Below are 19,750 nucleotides of genomic sequence, written 5' to 3' on the forward strand. Positions count from 1 at the left end.
CACGTTTTTATATAGGTAGATGGGCTTTGTCTCCAATTTCTGTGAATTTTCCAGGTTAGCTTTGGGAGTTAAGTTATGCAAGTAAATTAGAAGAAATGGAAAAAACGTGCATGTGGTTTTAGAAAAACATGTTGAATATATTAACATTGAATGAGAGCAGAGGGAATTCATAAAACGTTTTACATTCTACTAATTCCTGAGCTACGCAACAGATGTAAGAGTAAACCAAGTGGCACTGGTAGAAAAAGCTTTTTTGCAGAGTTCAGTGGACATCTGGCTACAGTTAAGGGATGCTTTTTTAACACGAAATGAATACCCTGTTAAAATATGCAGTCCTATAGGTTCAGAATTGGGAAGGGCCTGCATTAGTCAAGGGCACTATGAACAGAGATGCACGCTATTGGGGGAAATGTTCAATAACTGCCGTGTAGTAAGTGTTCAAATTATTTTGGCTCTGGATCGGAGAATTGCCCTGATGAGCTGCTCAGGATTCAGAAGGGATCAAAAGAGAAAGAGAGAAGGACCCTGAGCTGGGGGGGATCTTCCCTCTTGACAGCTGCCTTCAACTCTGATGTTGGCTGCAGGAGATAGTCAGCTTAGCTTAAGACCTTCCTCCAGATGCCACAGGGACAGCCCAGTATTGCTGCTGCTGGTGGTGTTGCCCCCGTGGTGGGCTCCATGTAGAGATGGATACAGAGACCTGGAGCTTTTGGACAGGGAAGATTCCTCAGCAAGGTTTTTGAAGGCTGGGTATTAATTTCTAAGGAGTGCAAGACTTCATACCTTATGGCTGTTTTAAGGCTGATATAAGCTTTTCACATCAAAATGTTCAACCTGTTTTCATGAGACAGGAGTTGTGCACTCAGAGATACTGTCATTCCATTGTCTACTTCACCCCTTTCTGAGGTTTTGCTGTTTTTTCATACAAGTTTCTCCTTGTATCCTACTTACAGCTGAGCTGTGCTTTAAGAAAGTCGTAAATCCTTTGTATCACTTTGTTTTGTTTTGTTTTTCCAAAGGGAACAGGTATGACACCAGGAGTGGGAAGTTCATGTACCAGATCCTAGTGATGTGGAAGTTTCTTCTCCTTTGATAAAGGTTCAAATGCAGTATTTCTCTGCAGTCTAAATAACTATGTGGTACACACTGCATATTCCTACTGGGAGAAACATTTCTAGTGACAAGATCTCCTTGTCTTAGGAAAAAGCCCTCAAAGACAGTATTTTATACCCTTCCTTCTATCCCAGTCTCTGGCAACTTCAGCAGAGTCCATGACATCTCTGTTCTTGAAGTCCCATTATCCTTTGCCATCTGTGGCTATTTGCCTCTATTCATACTTCTTTCATCACATTTTAATTTTTTTCTCACGAGAGGATTTCTTGGGGGAAGATCTCCTGCCATTTGTCCCTTTCTTTTCCCTTGACCTTAACCATAACTACAAGTGCAACTACCATCACCTATGTGTGATGTACATTTTATATTTCTCCACATGCAAATCTCTTTCCAAACTTTCTCTATGAGCTACAATTTAGCCTATTTCAGATACAATCTTATCTGACCTTTCTTAAGGCTATCCAGCTATTAGCTCGTCCCTGTGTACCTAGGATGGTGAACTTGGTATTTCATTCCCTACCTTTTTGGATCACTGTAAGCTGCAGCAGCCTCCATCCCAATGTAATCAGGCACTGTGTGTCTCTCTAAAGGTTGTACTCAGTATATTTGCATGTTATCAGCATCTTTTTGTATAACATCTCCAGTGCATGGTCATTCTTATGCTGAAATGTCATACAGCTATCATTTCACCTAGGCTTTTAGACTTCTGTATCTGAATTAACCTGAAGCATTTTTGCTTTGTTTCTGGCTTTTCTGTGTGTTGCTATTCTTTCTCCACTTTTCTGTATTGAATCTAACCAGTCTTTTCGGTCAGAGCAGTTCACAGGTGATTCTCATTGCTTGGCTTCTTTTATTTATTGTCAGATGTTGACTCCTGATTCAAAGCAGCCTGCAACATGAGCCTCTGTCATTCCTTTGTAATATTTCCTGCTTTCTCTTATTTTCTCCACATTAGAAAGAACTTCCTTTGAGTACCACTAAAGCTGAAACACTCAACCAGCTTTTCAAAAAACGACTGCCTGACCAAGTTAAGCTACTGATACAGAATCACAGAATTGTTTAGGTGGGAAAAGACCTTTAAGATCAAGTCCAGCTGTTAGCACAGCACTGCCAAGTCCATCACTAAACCATGTCCCTAAGCACCACATCTCTCAAAATCATTGCTTATCTTGCAGGTACACATTTGTGCCCTGCTGTGTGCCTGGACCTGGAAGCTGGACTTCCTATCCTTTATAGTCTATTTAGACAGGATTTTGCTCTGTTGGTACCACCTCCAAAACAACTGCTCTGGGTTTCACTAGCAGAGATGTCCCCCAAAGGTGCCATGGTAGTTCAAGGAGAGAAGGAAATTTACAAACTATTTCGTGGGTTCCATCTGCTTACCACTGAGCCTGGCCTTTGAGTCTTTCTTTAACTTTTTGTTCTGTATAGAAACAATGACTTCATTCCTTTCCTGTTTTAGGGAAAGTGCTGTAAACCTTTAGCCTGTGACCTCCCTGAAGGGCTGTGCTGGCAGGAGCATGCTTTGCGTGTGCTTCTCAACCCTTCCTGTGAGGCTGAAACTAAACATCCATGTTTGACTGCACTTCTGCAGTCTGGAGAAACTTCCCTTTGATGCAGTAAAACTGAAAAGTCATTTTGCACATTTCAGACACAGATCATGAAATTCAGCTTGTGAACTTTGCATGGCAGCAGTGTCAGAAAGCTGAAATGCCTTTGTGTTCTCAGTAAAATGTATATGGGAAGTGAGCTATTGGGAAAATGAGTTAATCTTTTAACTTACGATTTACTACATGTCAGATTTGTAGGATCAGTGATGTATTCACAAAATATGTGAAAGAATATAATAGGACTCAATACAAGGTCCCTGGTGATGGAATATTACTAGGAGCCATCTGTACCCTTTGCTGTAGTGCCATCCCCAAACTTTTCCTTACAGCCTTCAGATGGGGGTGGTCTGATGCTGCTACTGAATGGTATTAGAAGGAAAACATCTCATACAGTGTCACTGCCTACTTCTATTCTGCCCTTCCTGGCTCACCCAATTAATTCTGAGAGCAAGAGTTGCCTATCAGGTAGCTAATGATGCAGTCATTTTCACTGTTACTTACCTCCTGCAGCTGGTAATGCATCCCAATTACATGAAGACAGAAATCTGGAGCATGTCTTCCTCAGTCTTTCTTGCTTTTACAAAGAACAACATGCTCTCTTTTCCACTCTGCTGTATAGATCCATAGGGTCTGTTCAATATCGTCCCTCCAAGGAAGCATCCCTTGACTGTGTTATGCTATAGGATGATGTTCCTGCTTAGCCATGTCTGTCCTCAGCAGGCCTGGTGGCTGTCAAAGCTGGCACTGTGAGCTCCTCATTTGCACGGCATGCCCAGCTGGGTGTCATGCAGCTTGATGGGAGTAGTCTGATTTTCTATGCAGACGTTTCAATGGGGCCATAGGCAATAAATCAGTGTCCTATGGCGAGGGGTTTTTCTTCGTGTCACTCACAATAAGAATTCAGCCAAAGATCCTTTGTGTTTTAGCTCCGAGATGAATGTCATCCTACACTAAAACGACTTGCACAGAGGATTACTTTAACATAACAAATATTTTTGAGCTGACTTACTGACTTGGCAGCAGGCATGCTGAGAGTACTGCAAGGCTTGTGCTGAGGATGAAGCTCATCATGCTAATCAGTACTGCTCCTCTGCTGTCTCCTGCCTCTCTGTACCAGTTGTCTCTTTGGGACAGAGCCCACCTTTTTTCATTGCTTTTGTTTTGATATCCCGTGTCTTTTTTTACCGTGTGCTTTGGGGCCTAAGCCCGTGATGCATGAGATGGGCTATTCTAATATGAATGTTTTTGAGGGTTTGTTCATAGTCCAGAACAACACCTTTGCATTTATTGAAAAGAAATAGGCTGCTGTTCTTTCAGTCAGTCTGCAAGTCACAGTCCTCTCCTGGTGCCTGGAGAGCATTGAGCTTATATGTCTGTGCTGCTGGTAAGCAATGCTTGCAAGCATAGTTGTCAATACTAAATGCTGCCAGGCCATTTCTATAAAGGGCTGTCTCACCACAGTGGTTTTTTGTTTTGGTTTAGTTTTTTCATGAGGAGAATTTATGTTGGTTAATTACTTAAACCAAGTAAAACGTTCAAAATGCTATAAATGATAGTGTTTCCACCTTATTTTCCAAGGAGTTTTATTGAGAAATGAATACACCCCATATGTAGATAATAATGATGAGGGAGATAAGTAAAAAGGTAAGAAAGCAAGCCTAGGACTCCCAGTCTATAAAGAATTATGTGCGCACTTGACATTACATGTCAGATGGAGGAAAAAAGCATGTCCAAAAGCCTCTGTAAAAACAGGCGACCTTCATTTCTGGTGTTTGGAAAAGAACAAATCAGAGGAAGGATGTGCTGGTGTGTTTTCCATCAGAGAGACAAAATTAATGAAAATCCAAAGAATCTAGATTAGAAACATAGTGGCAACTGGCAGTAGAGAGACATTAAGGTCAGTTGGATCCCCAGTACCCATGGACTACAAGACTTCTCCAGTTACACCTTTGTAAATACCTTCCCTGTAACATTCCCACTCCTAGTGCTATGCTGCTCAAAAACCTTTAGACCAGAACCCATGGACCCCGTGTATGTATAATGTCTGGCACAGGCAGGTATCAGTCTGTGTTGGAGGCTGCAGCTGCTACCAGACTCCATGCAGGAAACACTCTGGTCTGAGCCTGTGAGAGGGGAGGGAACCAAATCCAGGACCACTAAGACCCTGTGTGATAAATTAACTGTGGCTTTTCTTTATGGCCTGGTGGAAGCATCCAACTCTGGTTTCAGTTGAAATCTGGGGGCTTTCCCACAAACTTCATAGCACAGGACATGCTACAGAGGCAACACATCAGGAGCGGAGCGGAGTTGTGCTTTGTGTAAGGACAGACTGCGAGCAACAGCCAGCACTGCAAAGTCTGCTAAAGGCCTCTGAGCCCCCTGCCAGGTGTCATAGAAGGAATCGGATATTGTTCATCCCAGAGCTTGCTCGGAGGTGGCACCTCAGTATTTTGACCATATGCAAAAGTCCCTTTCCCTCTTCACCTGGAGGATCTCTCCTCCTGGAGTAGGTTCTGGTCTAAGGAAGGAGCAAAGGAAAAGCAGTGGAGTGGTGAAAAGGCGTATTTGTATTGCCTCTGGCATGGGCATGTCTGGATGAACTCCTAGTTTGACCTGAAGACTTCCTTTTTTTTCCCCTTTTCTTTTTTTAACCAGCATTAGGGAATTCCTCACCAGCTTGTTCTTGCAGTAGCCAGGCCAACAATGACAAGAATGTGGAAATCAACTAAGCAATTATATTCACAGTGGTGGTTAACAGCATCCCTTCATCTGAAACAAATCAGTTACAGTCCAGTGAAACCTGCTGTACCTACTGCCTGTACATAATAGGGCTCTTGTGCATTTTCAGAGTGTGCCAGACCACTTAAACAGGATCGATGAGAGGCAACAGGAGACAAATGCGATGTTTTATTAACCAGAGACACAGAAAACCAGATATTCTTTCATTCAACCCTCTTCCACACAGAGAAATCTGCCATTGTATTTATAAAGGTGTTTCTCTAGGTGATACAAAATATCATAGGAATGAAGTCCAGGAGTATAACTCTGAATTAGCTGTGAACAAGAGGGATGGGCAATTGCCAAGGTAGGAAAAGTTATCTAACAGACTTAAAATTAGTGGTAGTTACTGTGATCTTGGTCACCTCTGAAAATCTGCAGTATTTTCTGTACCACTGGTGTTCAATCTGTGATCCCCAGGAGTCCATGAATTGCTTCGAAGCAAGTCTGTGAAGAGTGATTAGGAACACAAGTGCACGTTAGCTGAACAGCACCGTACAGACATTTCTAAAAGAGCATTTATATCTTTCTTGAAGATTATCAGAGACCTACAGCTCAAAGAAGATTACAAAAATGCAATATGTTATGATAGATAGAAGCTTACAGAAGTCAGCCAGGTTGTGCAAGAGGCAGTTTGGAAGGTCTGCCCTAAGGTACACTCCCACTAATGTGAACCCTCATATCTAACCAGAGAGAATTTGATCCTTGATGTTTCCTGACCTAAAGAATTGGCTCCACTCTCTTGGAGGTGAAAGATATTCATGGTCCTAGGCTGTGCACCATAGAAACTCCTTGTTTATGGTGCCTTTATTGTCTTTTTATTGAAATTGTTGGAATTTTCAGTGACTTAGTGACTGTTAGCAGGTTCAAGAAGATTCTGCAGTGGGGTTTAGCCAGCAGCCATACAGTTAATGCAGCTAATGCCTGCTCTTGCTGAATTTGTTGTTTGAATTACTCTTTAGTCTGCACAATTATCTTGAAAGTGAAAACAAGCTGGTTCAGAGTGAATTGAACAACAGGGTCCTAAATGGGAGGGCAGTGTGAACCAGAGTAGCAAATTTTCATGGATTAATGGCCAAATTGTTGTCTCATTAAAGTCCAATGGCAAAATTCCCATAGGCTTCAATAGAGACAGGATTTGACCCTAAGAAAAGATTCCATTTGAAGCATTTGAGTGTCTCCCAAAAGCCAATTATTAAATCAGAGGCGCCGTAATAACTGAGCTCAAATTTATTTCAGGACCAGGAAACACAGTTGGGAGGTCAGTACATGCTCATCATGTCATTTCTATGGTGACTTCATTGCAGAACTCAGCACTGGACTGTGTACAGGGCTGACAATAAGGCTGAGCTGAGAAAGAGCCTGAAAGAATTGCATTGTAATTGATGAAAAGAAGCTGTTTCCATCAGCCATGTTGTCAAGCAACTTGGCAAAGCACAAGCAAAAAAGGTCTCTTCTGGTGAGTGACTTCCACCGTGTTCCTCTGCTTTCAGTGCCACCACTAGTCACCACCTGGCTCTGCTCCAGCCTCTAAAGAAAGCTCCAAGTAATCAAATGTTTGCTGACAAAACCACAGTAACAGAGTACGTCTGTCTCCTCGGTACAATTTAATACCTGCACATGATTTTCTCTTCCTCTAAACAAACAAACTAACAAAATCTACAGAAAAGATACATTTACATGGCTCCATATGAAAAATGTGTTTTGTATTCACTTTTAACTTTTTCTTTTTGTCTGTTCATGGTTAAGTAGAAAAAATCAAATGGTAGAGGCTTTCCCAAAATGCCATTTTACCTTTAGTGCTTTTGTTAGGGACACTAACCTCCTACTGATTCTGGATTCATTACCAAAATTATCAATGCCACTCACATGCACATCCTTTTAATAAGCTGGGATGTTCTGAGCCTTGGAAATTGAAGAGGAGGTCTCAAAATCAGAAGGTGAGGAACTTGGTTGTCCAGCAAACTGTACATCTAGAAAAACTCATGTAGTCCCCTCAAGGAAGTGAACCCCTGTAGCAAAAACAACTCACCAGTTACTGCACTGTGGTGCAGAAAGAGCATCCTGCTGGAGTAAACGATCTGGAGAGAAGTACTGGCTCACTGAGGTCTGACCTCTAACAAGCAGGAAACGTGATTTTGTATTTTGCCTTTATTTTCCTTAATGTTCTTTCTCCTTGGCTGGCAATGCTTATGCACGTGTTTATCTGTAAGCAAGTTCTTGTTATCAGAAGACAGCCTCAAGACATTGTTTTCAGTTGAGCAGCCAGATAGCTTGTCTAGATCCATACATATGTATTCTCTTTCCCTTTCCCAGATGCTTTTACTCTGATTTTATATTAGGGCTATTTGGCTAGAATTTAGAGGTCTCTTCTAAATAAATTTTTATGGCTTTGTTTTTTGTGTATGTGTGTGTGTACCCCGCCTCTCAGGATAATGTTATGAGAAAAGATAATTTATAAAATAAAGAAAATACAGCCAATAGAGAATATGTTGTTTCTTATTATCTTTTCAGTCAGAATTGTGGAAGTATTTAGGCAGAGTTATATTAAATCTCTGGGATCTGAACACAGTGCAAATTAGAGACATATTAATAAATCTTTGATAATCCAAGTAGGTGTATTTATGCATCTACAAGTGCCTAAATACTCCTGGAAAGTAGCGCTCTGTTTTCATGAAGAAAATGAAATTTTATTTTCATTTCATTTTTATTGTGACTACATGGATTTTATTTTTAATTCTTCTTCTTCTTCTTGCTAAAAGAATGGTGAAGGAAAACCAGTTCTCCTTTATCAAATATGAGTTGGTTTTCCAACTTTGTGGCTATCCCAAATGGAGAGAAAATATTGTACCTGCTAGCTAAATTCAAATCCAAAGACACTAAGTTGAGGGCATTTCAGAGTAGCAGAAATTTAAAGATTTGTGTTTGCAAGAGTGCACTTCATTGGCATTTGTTACATCCAGCACGTGATATTTTATTTGATGCTGTTGATTCTACATAAATTAAAAAATGTGAGATTTTCTTCCTAGACATGTAGCTAAATAATGCAACATTTCTTTTGGTAGAAAACTTACATTTATTTTAAAAACCTTCAGTCTGTAAGATCATAGAATCATGTAATATCTCTAGTTGGAAGTGACCCATAAGGATCAAGCCCTGCTCCTCACAGGACCTTGCAGGTTTGGTATGATTAAACCTTGGTATGTCTTGTCATTGCTTCAGCTTCACTTAAAGGAGGTTTTATTTTCTAATAGTAATGGAGTAATTGTCATTGTTTACATTTATGTTTGTGTCTAGCAAACAAATTCCAAAGACTTACCATATCTGATCTGCTCTGGATTCAACATGAGTTTTGGTGTGGAGCCAGGGTTTTACCACTGGAGTCAAATTTGTCTTAAGCTGGAAAGAAGAGCTAGGCTGAGCGGTAAGCCAAACTTTCTGGCTAAGGAACAGAGGAAGCTTAGTCCACTTTGCTTTCTGTTTCAATACATACAGGGTTTGAGTTTGCCAGGCCTAAATGTCAGCTTCATAATTTCCACCCTAGCCTGCTGCTGAGTGAAGGCCTGCATTAGGCTCAGAACAAATCTGCAAGCCTCAGGCAGAAGAGATGGCTTTCAGACAAATTTCTAAATTGGTTTTAAAGATTTAGTTTTTAAAATTTATTCTAGCAGAAGGATTAAATCAGTGCTTTTGTCTTTAGACAAGCAACTGTTCATCTTTAGACTTCATATCACTGATTGTCATCCTGGGACTCAGACACGGAGACAGCACCCTCCTTCCTCTGGGGAGTCCAGACTCCATCTGTGGTTAAACTCTCTGTTGTGCTTTGCGTTTTTGAGGAGTTGAGTTGACAGGGCTTTAGGAATAAAAGGTTGTGTTGAACTGTTAGGGGTACTGTTGCTGAAGGGAAAGGCTTTTGGTTGTTTCCAGAAGTTCACACCCAGGATCTTCCAGACTTTCTCTGAAACCTTCTTCCAGAGCTAGATATCTTTGACAACATGTATGAAGCTTGCACATGGTTTGTCTTGGGATGTGGTCTCTGACCTATATCAGCACACCAGACGTTGTGGTGGTTCAGAGATCAAGATCTAAGTCAAAATTCAATCTGTATCTAAGGGCTCAGTTCGCTAAATCTTAGTATGGGTTGGAAGCACCTTGAATGATTGATTTCTTTAAAAAGCAAAGTTTAACATTGTTGGCTGGAAAACAGTGTGTACACTTAAACAGAAGGCTGGTGGACTCACAACAGCCACTGTCCTAAAGGCACAGGTCACCACTCTGTGCCAGCTGGAGTGATTTTGTAATCTTTAGATCAGTGTGTACCAAGTCACCTAACACAGCCTAGAGCAATAAATGTGTAGGAACTGTCTGAAGGATGATCTTTCTTTATTACTGGTATTATTTGTACAGAGAATGCTATCATGAAAGTACTAATAACAAGTTACTAATAACTGTGAAAATAATAAACTTTTAGTGTAAGTGGTTTTTATTGTGTGCTGAAGCAGCAATCAGGTTCATCCTGCAGGTTTGGCACTAACAGTGTTCATTTCCTTAGCTTCTGGCATGCACATATCTACTATCAGCTAGAAAAAATGAAAACCTTGCTTCAGGAAGTCATCAGAGGAAATACAATGACAGTGTGTCAGTACTGCAGCCCAAACAAAATGTTCACTGACATTCTTGAAAGCTCTGAGTGATGTATCCTGGAAATGGCAACAGCCGCGAGATAATCTGGCATTTGTTATCACCTCTGCCACGTAACTTCTTTACATTTTCTGTGAAAGAAAATCAGAAAAGAGAGAGGACAGAATAAGCATGCTACATTGGTGTTGTAATAAAACAGTAGAAACTGCTCTATGAATGGAAATGTAATTGAGCTTGGAAATGCTAACATCCAAGTGACTGGGAACTCCCCGTGGGCCCTGGAGAGACCAAGTCAGCTCCTGGGGCAGTGCTGACCCTGCTCTGGAGGCTGAAGTATCCCACTGGCTTCCTCCTGACCATTACATACTAGTAGAGAGCTGCACCAAAAAATCCTCTGCCCACACAGGTATCAGGACTAGGATTCCATCTTTTGTTCAGCCTATGGCTTTTATTTTCTGAAGAGGCTGCTGGTGCAGTTGTATGCGCGTTCTTAAATAACTGTTCCGTAACTCCCTGGGGTGCTGCTCAGCTTCACAACTTCCCTCAGAGAGAATCCTTAGTTCATCAAAATCTGTAATGGATCAGTCAGTCAAAACTGCCAACCTCTTCTCCTGGGTTTGGGAAGGATGCTGCCATGTGGCAGCAAGTCAGACACACTGCCAGAAAGTGAGTGATGTTGGTTAACAACTGACCTGGAAAAGTCAGCACTTCTGTGTACTGATGGAACAGAAGACAAAGCTTTTGTAAACACACAAAAGACATGCCATATGGACACATACTCTGACAACCAGGCTTTTATTGGGAGGAATAACAACACAGAGTGTGACTTGTTAGGTTTTGTTCAATGCTAAACATAATGGTAACCTACAGCTTCAGGAGTGCTTCCTCAGTCAGGTTTTATAGATAGTGTGATAACTTCTTACATCTGAGTTTCAGGCCCAGGAGGAAGATGCTGGATATGATAAAATTCCATGTAGCCATTGACAACTGCCAAAATCATACTGATGGTGAATATGAGCCTTGTTTTCCTCAGAACATAGACTCTTGGATTGGGCTGGATGGGACCTTAAAGATCACCTAGTTCCAACCCCCTGACATGGGCTAGGACGTCACCCACTAGACCAGCTTGCTCAAGCCCCATCCAAGGTGGCCTTGAACATTTTCAGGGATGGGGCATCCACAACTTTTCTGGGCAACCTCTTACAGTGTCTTACCACCCTCACAGGAAATAATTTCTTCCTAATATCTAATCTAAACCTGCCCTCTTTCAGCTTGAAGCCATTCCCCATTGTCCCATCACTACATGCCCTTGTAAAAAAATATTAATGTTATTCTAAAAAAGAATCTTCCTTATGTCCAATCTAAACCTACCCTTTTTCAGTTTAAAACCTCTAACCTCCTATCACAACAAGCCCTACTAAAAAGTCTGTCTCCATCTAACTTTTCAGCTCTGACTATCCAGGCCTTCATTCACTTCAAACACAGAGAAGTTAAAAATCATTTTACGTTTGATTTACTCTGATGTTGCTGCATTACTGTGGTGCCAGGCAGAGCAGAATCAAAACCTCGGCCTCAGACCTGAGTTTGAGGGGTCTATTCCCAAAGATATGCCCTGCAAACAGGTCTTTCATGGCAGGTCATGAGTGAAAATCATGTCAGCGTTCCCAGTATTTGCAGACTCTGGCTCTGCCTCCAATGTTCCCCACACTGCAACATCCCTTTTTAGCAAGGCAGGTATTAGTAAGTTGAAACCGCACTTTGAATAGCAGGTTTGAAGGTTTGATTGGTGTTTTCTGACAGAGCTCCATGAGTGAAATCAATGCTTTAGCCATTCCCTTCACCTGATCATCCATATATCAAATTATTTTGGGATAACACTTGTGTATTCAAGAAGCCTGGGCAGTTTGTTACCCTTACTGCAGTCATACCTCATCTTTGTGTCATTTAGCCAAATTGTTTCGGGTAGAGAGGAACAGACATTCTGCTGGAGGAAGGAAGCTGCTGCATTGGCCTCGGACAATACTTGCCTAAGCTAGGACAGGCTGGAGTAATTGTGCTGAGGGGGACAGGCAGCAGCCATGCCAACAATAATATTATTTGCATTTTAAGCTATAGCATCTAATGGGATCAAGAACAGAACCAATTTATTTCGAAACTCATGTGAAGGTTTGCCAGAGGGGTGATTTACAGCTTCCTAGCAATAATGAACAGTTCAGCTGTCTTGACCAACATGTGGTCACGCATGTTACAAACTGACATAAATATTTCTTAACATCTTGCTGCAATTGCTGTCCCACATAAATGTTTGTCAAACAGCTCAAGGAATCAAAAGGGATTTAATCTTCAAATTTCATCTCAAAGTAATTGTGCTTTCTTTTTTTTTCATTCTGAACTTGGATAACTTATTTCATGCTGTCCTTGATTAAAAACAGTTGGAAGAGGAGGATGGGAGTTCAATTTTTGAACTTTTTTTAAAAAAACTCAGGAACTTTATTAGGTATTTGATTTATAGTTTAGTGAAAATATCTTTCTATGCAGTGTGTGCTTTTGAAACTTGAAGTGGTTAAGCTCAGTCTTGAGAAAGTGATAAAAATTAAAGCACTTATATGAAACTAGTGGTATTTTGTCACCTGGAATATTTGGACATAGTCTACTCACACCATATGGAAAAAATAGAACTGAAATGTTGAGGAGCAAAGAAAGTGGAAAATAAAAGGACTGTATAATTGGAAGAATATTTAGAGGTCCTGAAGGGGAAGTTTGATAGAAAGGATGTATCGTTTTGTATTGTGTTACTGTAGAAATTGCAGCCCAGATGCTTCGGTGTCAGGGCCAAGTGAGCCGAGTGCTGAGCATTCAGCTGCACAGAATTTAGCAAAGCTCACATAGAGTTGGCAGTAAACAAAGATAGCAGGGAGAGTGCACACAAAGGTGATGAGAGCTGGAGACAGAGGGTCAGACTGCATGTATGTGAGCACTTCATGCATCTTCATTTTCCTTTATGCATTAAAAGGAATAAAAATTTTGAATTAAAAGATTCAGACAAGGAGGACAAGGGGATGGGTAAGAGGGTAGTTATGGTGGGGCAGCTACTCTCCTGGTGGTGCCAAAAGTATTTTGGACAGTTAGATGGCCCATGTGTGCTTAGGAAAAACATGTGCTTGGCAAAGCAACAAGCCCCTGCAGTCAGCACAGAGATCATTTGGGGACTGGCTGGAGGCTGGATTGGAAAAGAACATGCACTGGGGCTAAGTGTTTGTATATATGTGTACACACACACACACACACATGTATTTGTGTGTGTGCATATATACAGCTTTAGCTACCTGTCAGTCTTAAAAAGGGGTTTTGTGAAATGCAGCCACAGAAATGCTGGAGTAAAGAGAGGGAAGCAACTTACTTAATGCCTTGAGAGAAAAAACCACTGGAGGGTTGAGTCTGTGGAAGGCTGAGAAGTGGGAAGAAAAATATCACCATGGCACAGAGCACAGCTAAACTCTAAGGTGAGCTGCCACAAGTGAGGACTGCACAAAGATTTCCAGAGGGAAGCTGGACACTCTTGAGATTGCTATAGGCTTCTGGTGTGTTCCAGTGCCAATGGGCACTGCTCTGGGGGACAGTTTCTCTGTTGAGCCCCAGCATAAGCTGCCTGAGTTGAAGTTCCATCACTGATCTCGCCATGCAGGGCTGCAAAAGCAGCGAGGGAAAAACAAAAGTTGAACAAATTGCTCAAATAGGAAATGAAGGCTCACACAGATTTCCTGCAGGGTGGTCTGTGTTTACCTGCATATTTAGTTTCCTTCAAGTGGTGGTTGTATCATTAAATGAGAACTCAGGGTGTTTTTTTAGTGTGTTTGTTTTACTAAGATAGCAAATTTCTTAGTTGGAGCCTTGTCTATTTCTTGTGTTCCTAATTTTTAAAAGAAAACATTGTCTTTCTCTAGAATCCTTTATCTGAAAGGGTATCTGAATGTTTGTAAACATCTCAAATGCTCTAAAGCCGACATATGTTAGATCTCCTTGCACAGCCTACCAAAATTGTGGTTTGAGAGCCAAGCCTGCTTCTCCTGCATTAGACAAGGTGTGCGAAGAACATCTGGTAGTGCTCAAGAAGCTGCTGCTATGGTTCCTTTCTACAGAGCTTTGGTAGAAGCAGCATGTGAAGGAGGACAGTGACAAGAATATAGGACTGGTACAGTGGAGAAAGCATCTCTGGTAAAGTTAGTAAAAAAACTACTCTTGGTTTCATTCAGATTCAGCTTCCATCCAAACGATTTTCTTGTGAAACAGCTGATTGTATGGCTGAGGCAGTGCTTTTCAGTGGTGTTTAACCAAATACAGCATCAGCAATCATCCATGAACTGTAATCCAGCTCCAGCCTACATTTGGAGCAACCTCATTTGCTGGGGTTCCAATAGCAAAAGAGATAAAAATTGCAGAGAGGCTCCCACCCTCCAGACCTACAGCATGGCGCAGTTTGTGTGCAAGCAGTAAGTGCACAAGTCTCGTTTTACTGGGACCTCAAAAGAAAGCTAGGGCTCTCAATAGCATCAGACTCAAATTGTATGCAACCACAATTCACATGATCAGCTGCATGTGCAGTGAGAGAAGTTTCCAGACATTGTAAAACTGGCTTTTAAAACTGTATTTTCTTAATGTTTTGGATCACATTTAAGCCTTAGAATTGCCTTGATCTTTGTTCTCAGACATACTTGCTCTTTCAAATTGGTGATGACGGCTGGTTTTCATAGGCTTAGGAATGCAAGCATTGTCATTTATGCTGAATTCTTCCTGTCTAGTGGCAACCTTATATTTGGGAGAAAAGTGTGTCTCCAGCATCACAGTAACTGAAATATTGGGGTTAGTGTTTGGCAAACTGCCTGCCGAAACTGATTTTACTCTGCCCTCTTTCCTCATGAGAAGAAATAATAGCTTCCCCCTTAGCTGAGACATAGGCATGTGGACTATGAGCTTCCCATTTCTATCCTGGACTAGCTCATTTCACTCACTAATTGGCATGACAAGGTGTCACAGCTGTAGGTGTAAAACTGATGTGGAATTACTTAGGGAGACTGGGAATAAAGTGGGGGAGACACCAGGGAGTCTTCGTTTGCTTTGGAGTTAGGAGGGGCAATCCACCAGAATCTGTGTGCCAGGATTAAACGGGATACTTTTGAGGGGGGCTGAGAATTTGGGGCTTGCTTCAGGATTCTGTCCAAGAGCTTGGCAGTAGCCCAAAACCTGATGTCCTCATTACTGCTTACTCCATAAGGCCACCCTTCTCCATGATATTTTGCTACACGTGAGAAGGAAACCAGCAAGTGCTTCATGATTTAGGCTGATCCAGGCAGGAATGGTCTTCTATTCTGTTGTTTGCATGCACCATGTGTCCCCCACCATTTGGGATTCTGCGCTGCTCTATTGCTCCTAATAATTTCTTGGGATTTCTCTGGGGTTTTTCTTCCCCCTGCCACCTAATTTTTCTGTATATGGCAGTCTTGTTCTCCATGAAGTCATTTTACTCTTCTCCTTTACCAAAAGACACTGAAACTAGTATTTAGACACATCATGCATGTAAACACATTTGTGAATCTAGTCAAAATCAAAAGGAATGTCAGACTTATCTATCTCTCCATAGAGCCAAAGAAATATTTCCTTTGGCTTGCCTAGAACTTTGTGAGGATCTTAACATCGCTTTTCTGGGAAGAAGCAAGTGTGCCAAACAAGCTGTTCTTTGGGGAAGTTTGTCTCACTCATCTTTTAAAAAAATCTGTTTTTCTCAGTGCAACAGAATCTTGTTTGCAGACAAAACACATAAGGTGTCTAGCATATAGATTCTTTTTTTTTTTTTTTTTTTTTTTTTTTTTTTTTTTTTTTTTTTTAATATGGAGGACAAAATGCTGCCCTGGAAGCTGACAAACTGCAGGAAATCATAATGAGTTCTCTATTACCTTTGGTATAGAGCTGCACCCCTGCAGTCTGACATCACAGTTCAGGGCTTGAGGAGTTTAGCACTGCAGTTCTTCTTATGGATTAATGAATAAATCCCTGAAGACATTTGTCTTATGAGTTTTATTTGTTGAACAAAACCTCCTGCAACATGTGGGAACAGCACAGCTTTGCTGCTTTTTGCCTGGGACCCTGTCACATCTTGCATCAGGAATGTCCTCACCAGGAAAGCATTTACTTCTGTGAGATAAACTGTGCAGGATCAGGTCCCTCTGACACAGGGACTTTGTCATGTTCCAGTTCTGATCAGTCTTACGTTGGTGTAAACCAAAAGTCACTGAGAAGAATAATAGAAATGTAATCCAGTGAAAAAAAATTACTTGCACAAAACAAAAGAGTTACTGGTAAAACCTCATTAATAGTAGGGACAACTTATGTTGTAATTGAATTAGAGGACCTCATTAAAGATGTCTCCCCAGGAACTAAAACAAACACAAAGTTGAGTTGCTTAATTATCATTGTCTTGGAGTTTTTAATAGTGTTTCCAGTCTCTGTGGGAGAGGAAGGAAGAACAATATGAAAGGATTAGAAATCCACTATTATATCATTTTATAACAAAGGGGATGGCTGAGAGTGAGGGATTTTTCAGCTAGTGACTGTGAACTCAGAAAGAGGAATAGACACTGTGAGAAGAGTTTGTAAATCACAGTCAACAAAAGGTTTGTCCAGCAATAACTGCTGAGAAGGCACAGAGGGGCTTCTCATTTCCAGGTTTGAGAGATATCTTCCCCATACCACAAAGCATCACAGGTTTAGGTTTTTCCCAAGCTTAAGAGCACAAACACATCCAAATTAAAGGTAATACAAAGCTACAAGACTTTTAAAATGAGAAAATAAAGGATTGCCCCTCTGATGTCCCTCCTTCACTCTTTTTATGCAAATAATATTTTCGATACAGCTTTTCCAGGGTGGAATGCAGTGCTTCTCAGTCCATCCACATCAGGAAGAGAAGCTTGAGAAGCTGAGAGGGAGCACTGTGAAGAGCCTTATCAAGTCAGTTGGAGTCAAGGAGGTCACAGTAGGATTTGATCTCTGTAGAAAAATCTTTCTCAGTGTAGAAAATGGATGTTTTCTGCTGTTGCTCTCTGCTCCCCAGCCTGTGTGCAGTCTCAGTGGGGATTAGTTTAGCTTCTGGTGCTGACCCCTCATGGGAGGAACTTTTGCTTGCAGATAGTCCAAGTACATCCCAGCTGTAAAACTGGACAGGTGCAAAAATCTATGTAAAACACATTACAGGAAAAATCTGTAGAATAAGCTTGTTAAGTTCCCTAACTACTAGGTCTTCCCTAGCCTGGCTGTTAACATACTAATTATAAAGGAGTAGATTAACTGCACATGCTCTTGCAGCCTGCATTGGTGATCCCTGTGTGTCTGTATTTCCCCCATGTGCCCTTCCAGCACTCTGCTCTAGTCAGACTAGGAAGTTCCCAGTTCCAGGGACTGTTGCCAAAGGGTTGGAGATGTTCACTTGTTTACTCAGCTCAGAGACTGCCAAAGCAGCTTTCACTTGCATGGATGAGGGATGTGGTCCCAAAAGATTCCTGAGAACTGCAGCTGGAGTCCCAGCATCACAGAGGGCAATGGCCTGGGACTGTACAAACTGCATAAACCCCTTGGTCTGGCCATCCAAGAAGTCCCGCAGCCCTCCCTGTGCTGTGGCTGCTCGTTGCTCTCTAGAGCACACAGGTATGGATAGATGCAGTAAGCCAAGGCTTTGCTCCAAAAAGGTGCCCAGGAGCTGGACATTATCTGAGCTACACTGGACTCTGGATGTTCTACACTAGGTAAAGCATAATTCAGCCCTTGATTAGGCACCCATTACATTAAAAACAGTTTTCTGATACCAGGAGCTATTATTTATGTCCTTGTTCCCACCTACAGAAGACTGATCTATAACGAGTAAATTATAAACACGAGCCTTGCTAGCATTCCTCCTGCTTGTATCCAGCCCTGAGTGAAACACCCCCTTCTCACTGCTAGAATGTGCAGGCAGTGATAAAACTAATCATTATCTGTGAATTGGCCTCCCCCTTCAGTTTCTGAAATATGTGGTTTTTATGGGGTTGAACTGCAGAGGTACCTGCCACATAACAGATGTGGTGCTGTCAACAATAAGAAAACAGAAGCATTTGAGGGTCTTTGCAGTAAGCCTTTCTCAGAACAAAACCCCTCACTTAGCCCCTATGTGGTGTGAAGCCTTGTGGGCAGCTGATATTTTTGCCTTTGTTTTTGATTAGTGACATAGCATCTGCCCTCTCCATGCCAACTCATTTCCAATACACTAAAAATTGAATTGGAGCACCTGGCTTTAGCTCTGCAAGGTTGTGGCTCATCATCTAATCATTAGACCTTTTAAGACCAGAAAAAGAGAGGTACAATATGGCTTTCCGGCAGTCTTAAAAAAAAAATCCAAGTCTAAAAGCTTTAATCTTAAACACAGCAATACCTCAGTGAATGTGAGCTTTTGATCTGAGGCAGAATGTGCTTCCAGATTCATTTCATGCTGTGCTGTTTCAGTGAATATAACCACCTCACCATGGGGTCCTACTCCTAGGCCTTCACAGAAACTTCAGAAAGCAGCCTTAATGTTAGAGATGGCAATTTCTGTTCTGCTCCCAACCCTGCCACAGAGGCACTGGATGATGAACCAGCTCTGTACTGAAAAGTGTTTTGGAGATTTAACTGGTTGTGAAGGCAGCAAGTTCCTCATCACACGTGTTTGCTATTGCTCCAGTACAAAGATGCTTATTCTGGTATAGCTCATTCAGATAAATGCAGAACTGCAATAAATGCAGAACTGCAATGAATTAGAGATGTTGTGTGTCACTATTGCCATGCTTAGCCTTGGACTGTTAACAGCACAACTGTGGTTGTGTTTAAACAGTTTGAGCTGCTCCTGGTCTTGTGGGATGGTTGGAGATGTCATTCAGGCAGAGCCCAACTCACCAGAAAACAAGAATGAGTTACAATAGTGGCCACTCAGGCTGTCATTTCTGTAAGGCATCATGGTATTAATTTGAATAGAAATTAGGTGAAGTACAGAAAGTTTTTCTTGTATTGGACATGTGACAGTTTGATGAAATATTAAAACTTCTCACTATTGTGTGGAAAATCACTGAATGGACTTTATTTCCTATTGAAAAATTAGCACAAGAAGAATATCAGTGGTTGGATACAGAAATGCCTAGGATGCTGTGTTTCTGCCTTTTCTACCCCTTTCAGAAGAGTAACCACTGCTGGTTTACTGTGTTTGCTAGCTTCACTTCTGTTCTAGGGTATGAGCAGGGGTCAGGTCTGACACCCTGATCATCCAGCCTGTGATGTGACTTTCTCTAGACAAGCAAGTAGAGTATTTACTGTCAAATATTTCTGTCTCCCATTATCTGTCCTCCATGTTCAAAGGTCACAGAAAGTAAATGGTTTGAAATTGTATACTTTTTTACCCGTTCATTGTAGATTAACTTTGACATTCACTGTAGCTATATTTATCCTGCTGTGATATAATATTGACAATGTAAAGCCAAATACTGATGCAGAGCTGATTTCCCGTGTTGATCTTAGTCTAGTATTTCAGAAGTCTCCAGCCTGGAGAATGC

General features: G+C 41.4%; 1 protein-coding gene across 4 annotated transcripts in view; it reads left to right on the top strand.

Annotated features, from left to right (window-relative positions):
- ME3 (malic enzyme 3) overlaps nucleotides 1-19,750 on the top strand; it is a 119,591-nt gene that overhangs the window by 41,506 nt on the left and 58,335 nt on the right. Inside the window, exon 1 of one of the 4 annotated variants that reach the window (XM_069015754.1) lies at nucleotides 6,898-6,960. The exons of the other annotated variants lie outside the window; for them this stretch is intronic. Within the exon in view, the coding sequence (XP_068871855.1) occupies nucleotides 6,913-6,960 (48 nt within the window). The 5' untranslated portion in view covers nucleotides 6,898-6,912. Of the gene's footprint in view, nucleotides 1-6,897; nucleotides 6,961-19,750 lie in introns of those variants that run through there. 4 annotated transcript variants of the gene reach the window in all.

The sequence above is a fragment of the Aphelocoma coerulescens genome, chromosome 1 (genome assembly GCF_041296385.1).
Source record: "Aphelocoma coerulescens isolate FSJ_1873_10779 chromosome 1, UR_Acoe_1.0, whole genome shotgun sequence".
Taxonomy (NCBI): Eukaryota; Metazoa; Chordata; class Aves; order Passeriformes; family Corvidae; genus Aphelocoma; species Aphelocoma coerulescens.